Source organism: Apis dorsata, unplaced genomic scaffold (genome assembly GCF_000469605.1).
Source record: "Apis dorsata unplaced genomic scaffold, Apis dorsata 1.3 scaffold_434, whole genome shotgun sequence".
Lineage (NCBI taxonomy): Eukaryota > Metazoa > Arthropoda > Insecta > Hymenoptera > Apidae > Apis > Apis dorsata.
In genome coordinates, this window is record NW_006263685.1 from 89,724 (window position 1) to 97,891 (window position 8,168).

Consider the following 8,168-nt stretch of genomic DNA (forward strand, 5'->3'; position numbering starts at 1 on the left):
TTACTTTAGAAATGTAAAATCAATTTTTAAAATTTCGATATTTATTTTGTCCAAGATAAAGCTAAAATACTTTAAATACAAAAAAATGAGATTTTAATGCTCGATCACTTTACTGTAAAAAAAATATTGCTAAGCCAAATTATATTCAAATGAAAAAATAATGGAATTTTTGAGGAATTTTTCAGAGATCTTTCATCAAAAAATAATTACTATAATTTATTATCCTGTATATATACAAGGATGTATTATCAATATCAATTTAATACACAATATTACAATCAAATATTACCATCATTTTCCAAGATATTAAAATTTGCGACTAACAATGTTAAATAACTTTTTCAATCAAAAATTTATCGACTTGAATTTACATAATATTCTCTTTACTTTCACCCCCTTAGAGCATACTAACAAATATATGCCGAAAAAATGTAAGACATCTTGTACATTAAATCAAAAAAAAAAAAAAAAAATATTACTTTTTCTAACCGCTCGCAATTTCTTTCAGAAAGCGTTCCAGTTATAAAGTCGCCAAGGATAATCGATGCATTGTAAACAGAGCCCTAGTGACGGACATATTTCACAAGTATGCTTCGCCGTGTACATATTTCATACTCATCCGTCATGTAGATTAAGTGGCTGCCAGACACATGGTTACCCCCGGCTACGAAGCAATTTTCTACGAAGCAACCATCATCCCTACGATGATCTAACGACTGTATGTGTATAATCGTACATTGTTACTGCCAAAAAAAAAAAAAAAAAAAAAAGAAACCAAAGGAGTTGGCCCCAGGAAAAAATTCGGTCTGAAATGAAAAAAAAAAAAAAAAAACCAGAGAAGTTGGCCCCAAGAAAAAATCGGGTCGAAAAAGCAAAAAAAAAAAAAAAAAGAAACCAAAGGAGTTGGCCCCAAGAAAAAATTCGGTCTGAAATGAAAAAAAAAAAAGAAAAAGAAAAGAAAAGAAAAGAAAGCGCGACACCTCCAGGTCGTCGTCGCGTGCTGCGACAGGTCAGCGAGCATTTAAAGAGCAGGGTTGCCAACCGCGACGCGATTGTGTAGGTTAAGTTAAATTGCGTAAGTTGAAGTGGCCTAGAAAAGGAAGAATCGTCGGGAAGTTGTAATGAAAGGTCCCTGGAGCGGGGGAAGGGATAAATAAATTGCAGGTACGTAATTTTTGTTCGTCGCGTTTTGTTTCTAACCTCACTTTTCCGCCATGTTAACGCTACGCCGCGTCCCAAAAAGATGGCCGCTCTGTGGAAATTTGTTAATCAGAGAGCAAAAAAGAAACTAGAAGAGGGAGGGGGGAAAATATGCTTCAACTCGAAACCTCTCTCCAATTGTTGAATCGAAGAATTTGGACTCTCTATCCATTCTTATTTAAGAAATATTATAGATAAAATGAGAATATATCAGTTTGATATTAGTGCATATACATAAAGATATGGTGTGTAATGATAGTAATATAGAGATAAATAGTAGATGGATAACGTTATTATAATTTTTAGATGTTTGGGATACTTCTCTGAGGAATATGTGCGGAATTCAAAGTTTTTACGTATGCAATTTTGCGGCAGGTACGTGTAACTCGGTTGGGGAATATTAATCATCTTTTTTGCCGCCATTCCAAGAATCTACGGTGTCCAACTGTTTCGTTAGTTGGACCTTTAATACGTAATCTTTTTGATAAAGAAGACACGTTAAATCGTCCAATTTATATTCCACGATACAATCCAGATTTTAATCTTTTTCAAAATGAAATCTTTTTCATTGAAAACGCACCAAAATGTATTGTATTGACTTTATAAATCCTTGTTATATATCAACATCAAAATGAATAATTTCAAGTTTCTAGCCAAAAAATTAGAACCACAATTTTCAATATTTTTCGTATTCTTTTTACCAGGAATCAGAGATGGATCTAGTTTCAACAGTTGAAGTGATTAATCAATTACTTAATTTATTATTCGAAGCACTTTAAACAAAAATGACTTTATTCCAAATTTTATCTATTTACTTTTTCAACGACTTGATGGCCTCGAGGAAACACAGGAGATTTTCGAACAACATAAAGATAGAAAAATTCGATCGAAATGATCCAATGGACAAATTTTCGCATAACAAGCGAATACCAATTTTTTAAAATTCAGTTTCTCGAATGCACACAAAAGCCAGGGTTCGAATCGTGATTCGACGAGAACCTGGCTGCGAAAGATCAAACGAAATGCAAAAGAGGGATCCTCCTCTTTCTCTTTCTCTCTCCCTCCCTCCTCCTAAGTTGGACACTTACCTTGGGATAATGGATCGAGATGGCGGTCGTGTACTGGAACGACATGCTGCCCGGGTAACCGTAAAACGGTATCGTTATGATCGGTGTTTGGGAGTCGTCGAAGTAACCGAAGGCCAGTTTATTGCCGCTCGGCGAGAACCATAAAGCCTTGTTGGAACCGAACACCTCCTCTGAAACGAAACGAAACAGTCGTTATACCGCGACAACCTGATATTTTGATATCGTTGTTCGTTGAAAGGTTTGGGATTCTTTCTGGTGGAATATGATGGTTTACGGCGAGTGTTTATTCAATTCAAGGTCAAAGAAGGCAGTAATAAGTAATATTGCTTCTGCATCTCGAAAACGAAATATTCTTGAAAACTTTCGATCGAGATGCAATACGAAATGTAAAATGTATGAGGCTACGCTTCGTGTACGTTCCATTGTACGAACGATAATATCGTGATATATTATGAAATATTTATTTGAATGGGTGAAATTTAATGAAGTAGTGACGAAGATGTATTTATCTCATTTTTTTAACATTTATCGAAGAAATTGTATAATTTAAAAAAGTTTTGAATCCAGTAATTTAGTTTCGTTAATTTTATTGAAAAGGGACAATATCGTCGAAACGATATTGTCTTCTTTTGATTTTGTATAAAATATTACGTCTACTTATTTCTATTTGTCTTTTCGCGTAAAAATACGAACACTTTTGTCCTCTAAAAAGATTCTATTACTAAATAGAATTTCTCGTAGGTTATTATAATGGTTATGCTGCTCTTTAAAATAAATGACACTCGACGATGGTTCTTTGTTCTTAGCACGTTTTATCTTTCGTCATGTTCGAGAAGCGGAGCGGAGTAATACGAGAGTCCGAGTATGATGACACCTCGGATCGTATTACGAACGTTTTTCTACTTTTTTTCTACTTTTGTTTCACTCCACAATTCATTAATAATTTCGTACGTATATTTATATAATTTGATCAGAAATTCAATCCAGGAATTAATATCGATAATATTTACCTCCTTAATCGATTATTATATCATTATTTCTTAATAATAAAATTATATTATTAAGAAATTCGGATCGAATATCTATCAGAGATCTATTACATCCAAGCTTTCATCGTTATATGGATAATCGAATAATAAACTCGTAGATTTCAAAAGAATATTAGCAATGTAGAAGGAAAAGTTCTGACCGCTATTAACCACACTTGTGTAGTTAATAGCAGTCACGTGGCAGGCAATCGTTTTCAAAGTAGCAAATAGTCGTCGCGCGTATGTATAACCGTTGGCTGAATTTCACCGAACGCGTTCGAAATATATTCATAGGGAAACACGAGATGCATTTTAATCATATTTTTGTACCGTGGATATTTTCATCTGACTAAATTAGATTCATAAATACGTGCATTGGTGATATAATTTAATGATGAACGATATTTGTTACGTGTAATATTTTAATTGGAATGAAATTAAGTATTCATGCGTCATGGTATATTTAATTATTTAAGTAGTATAAAATAATTATGATGATACCGTATAAAAGAAGTAATATTGTCATCGATCGATAAGTGGAATAGAACAGTTATGGCTCGGACAAGTAAAACGGAATAAATATGGTGAGTCAAGAAGAATGAAACAATCGTAGTAGGAAAAGTGATATAACATGACAAATGATATTGACTTATAAATATAATCAGATGTATATTCTTACTCTGAGTTATCTTAACAACCTGATAGAAAGAAAGAAATATTTCATCAATAACATAAATATATTTGAAGAATTATTTAAAAATGTATAAAATTTTATCATCAACAATTGAATGGAAGAGAAAGTTATCAAGAAAAATATCGTCAGATGTTTGTAACACCTTGATATTGAAAAAATAAATTAAGAAATCAATGTTGATTATTGATAGATCGATAACAACATATTTCATATGAATATTGAAAGAAACAAAACATTAACTTTCATCCCCTTTTACCTCCTATTTTTTCCATTATTTCTTTCTTCTTCCTTCCAAAATTAAAATAATATCACGTATTTTATACACGTTACATATTTACGTCTTTGGAAGAGTAATGTTTTGGAAAACAATCTACCCGAAGGTCATATTTATCATTTTATTCAAGGAAACATTCCTCTCCAATTCTCAAGGAATTTATACGAACGAATCCGCTATTCATCCACGAGAATTATTCCCTTAAATCGTGCTCCTTTCAACGGTATGAACAAAAATAGGGGAGAACAGGATCCGGAATTATATTCGAAGCAAGCAAGACATCGTTCGAAAAATACATCGTTTCTCGCTCTCCCTCGACTTGTTCACAAAAATATCTCACAATAGAGAAAAGCCAACCTGTTCGTAGGATTTCTCCGGCAATTATTCTCGTTGAATAAAAATGATACAACAACAACAAGATGAGTATAAAACAAGGATAAAATAGAAAATAATTTAATATCAATTTATAATCGATTCCAGAATTCGATATATCAAATATATATCGTTAGCACATTATTATTAACCTCACGTTCAAGAAAATATTTTAATTCATTATCGATACTTTTACCAAAGTGACGATGACGAATAATGTTGCAAAGAGTATCATCAGATATTTCTTTCGATAAATATGAGCTCGTGGTAACCATTCATTCTGCATCGTTGAATTCATGCTGGAAACGTACTACTATATGCAAAATCAACACTCGATATACCACAATGATGACGATGAAACGTAAATTTCTCGAAACATCGGTTGCCATCGATAATTGCTTCTTCTGCGCTTTTCTTCCCAATGTTTTCCAGTTTAAAAAAATATCTACGAATATTTCTTGTTGTAAATCTCATCCCTTCCCGTTCCTCTCCCTTCTTTTTTTAAAAATTTCGTTTCTTTATCCTACTCCTTTTTTTTCGACGTACGTGTTGTCGGGAAAAGGAAGCCAGAAAGAAGCCGTACACACGCACACATGTATACGTCACCCGTTCAAACACCAGTTATCGAACGAATATTCGCGAGAATCGTGCATGCGATTTCGGCGCCACGTCGTTAACGCTCTGCATTTCCCTCGATTTTTGCCAATACGCGTGCGGAATTCTGAAAGTGGATGAAAAATGTCCAAGGGGGAGGAATTAGAATTTGGAATTTTTTCTTTCACATTTTTTTTTAAGCAGCATCCATCCGGGAAAAGATAATAATGGAAAAAAGAAAAACGAAATTTTCGAATTCGAACGAACGTTTTAATTGATTTGTTCCGGATCGAGTTTAAATCTCCAATTGTGTGTACAGTGAAATATATTATATCGTGACCCCTTTTAATAAATTTAAAATACGTAGTAAATGAATTCAATTTGACTTGCTAAAATATCGTCACACGGATTGATTCAATCGGAATGATATTACCGCATCGAGTTTGAATTTAAATTATATTTCTTGGTTCAGGCAACAACTATTTTTCTCCGTATTCTATCTCTCTAAGCCGAAAAGCTAGAATATCTATTCATCCAGTTGAGACAATGAGCGTAACAAGTGTGACGGCTCAATGAAAAGTTTATCATTTTACGATTTCAGATTACAGTTATCACCAGATTGAATTAAAAGTGGATTTATGAGAAATTGAAGTATGAAAAGCAACAGCTCGAGACTCGGTTTCGATAATTAATTTCTTCTAATAGGGATTTTTTCAATAAGAAATACGACGATCTTGATCGATATCTTGGCGATGATCGATCTTCTTTGTCCGAAGAGGCAGAAATCTCATCTCTTTGACAACGTAATCGTGGACACGACTGGCCGTGACACGATTACATCGGTACTTTGTGATTTCAATTCTCCCCTCTGAGATATAAAGCGTTAATGCACCTTTTACAACTTTCATTCCTCCATTTTCATTCCTCTATCGCGGAAGCCGGTTTTTCAATATCCTCGCAATAAATTCTTGATCAATGGTGTCTTTTTTAATCTACTTGTACGCAGATGAAAGGATAATTTCAACCCCTTTGCAGTAACATCGGATAGAGTCTATTATATATATATATATATAAAAAGAAAATTATTGTAAAAAGATTGATTCAAATAGAATTTAAAAGAATCTGTGCATCGTGCTTTTTGTTGATTATTTAAAAAAAGCAATTTTTAGAAATAGTTTAAATTAACTTAGTCTCAATCGAGTTTATTGTTATTGTTAGACAATCGGTGGCTGATTAAAAGTAGTTCGAATTTGATGAATGCAAAATTAAGGAAAGATGAAAATAAGAAATTTATTTGCTCTCTCTCTTCAATGACTTCGAGTATTTTTCTTTTTCGTAAATATTTACTCCAAATTTCGAATAATTCCAGGGAGGACGAAAATAGAAAAAATTCTTTTCCAAGAAAATAGAGAGAGAGAGAGAGAGAGGAATTTGTTATATCGACACGCCGCTATTAATACATACGGACAATTTTCCATAATTCATTCCAGAGATGTTTTTTAATTAAAAAATTTCGACCAGTTGCAGCTGGTTCGCCGGTATTTTTGCGAATATGAATCATCGTTTCATGAGAATTACTCCCTCCGGGAGTGCAATAAATCTGGCAGTTTACGTGGACCTAACGAGCCGCCTATTTAACGCAATTGATAACGCGAATCGTGATTGATATTAAACGCATAATGCAATATAATCGATGAAATTGATCAAACGTCGATCAACCTATGTCATTTCTTTCTCTTCGTTATCATTATCGTTCGAATTATTTTTCCAAAAATTTCCAACGGAAAAAGAAAAAAAGAAGAAGAAATATATATATTCACGGAGAGCGAATAAAGAGGAATATCTGGACAAAAGAATATCATTATTCTTTTTTTTAACTCATTAACTTCTCGTGCCATATATGTTCGTATGGACGTATATTCGTTTAATTGTTTGTCAGAAATTTTCATGAAATTATAAATTAACCATCTTATATTGAAATATATATAAAATATTTTACACTTTTTAATTGAAATAAAATATTCTAAATAATAATTAATTTAAATAATTCGAAAATATTTTATTATATTTCAAATGATGTGCAACAAGTAACAAAGTTCTTTGTATGTATAGAGAAATACATATTTCATCTTGAACTCAACGAAATTCAGAGAAATACATATATATAAAAGAAGATGCAAGAAAAGAAAACTATTTTATCATCCGAGTATAAAACGAAATAACGTGTATATTAATATTCAACTGATATTACGTAAAATAAGATAATAATTATTCATATAATTCGACAACGTCATACAACTTACGAAGGATAACATTCCTTCATCGAATGTTAATTATTGCATCAATTGTGCAAAAATTTAACGCATCAAACGAGAAAACAAAGGAAAAGAAATTGAGCTACGAATCAACGAATTAAGCTAATTTAATCTCAATTCAATTGTTATTCGCTTCGGCCGTTGCTTAAACTAAAAATCGAATCTCCCACCCCTCTTCTTCCCCCTCCCCTCTCCCAATAGGCAGAAATTGCGAGAATCGCTTTGATCGAAAAGAGAATTCGTTGGCCGGGCGGAAAAGTTGATTACATAGCTTCGGGTGTAGTATTTATTTTTAAATTAAAATACCTTTTCGCTACATCCCTCCCTCCCCTCCCTGCTGGAACAGCAACGAACTTCAGGTATTCAGGAAACGGAAACTTGGGCAGGAACGGAAACAATTTTGCGCGCCCAATATCGAAAAATTTGAATTAACCAGCACCAATTGGAATTTCATTCGCGATAAAGATTCGATTCGTTGGAAGCAACGAATATCCGAGTTTGGGTTGGTCGCCTTTGGCCCAGAAAAAAATGTTGTGAAGGGTTGTGCTCGAGGAAAGAAAAAGAAAAAAAAAAAAAAAAAAAACGAGGGTTTGACGCTTTTCC

The 8,168-nt window shown here is 33.0% G+C and overlaps 1 protein-coding gene across 1 annotated transcript in view; it reads right to left on the bottom strand.

Annotated features, from left to right (window-relative positions):
• The window catches only part of LOC102674178 (venom dipeptidyl peptidase 4-like), a 248,884-nt gene that overhangs the window by 75,314 nt on the left and 165,402 nt on the right, over positions 1 to 8,168 (bottom strand). Inside the window, exon 9 of the mRNA XM_006619725.2 lies at positions 2,289 to 2,458. Within this exon, the coding sequence (XP_006619788.2) occupies positions 2,289 to 2,458 (170 nt within the window). The remainder of the gene's footprint in view (positions 1 to 2,288; positions 2,459 to 8,168) is intronic.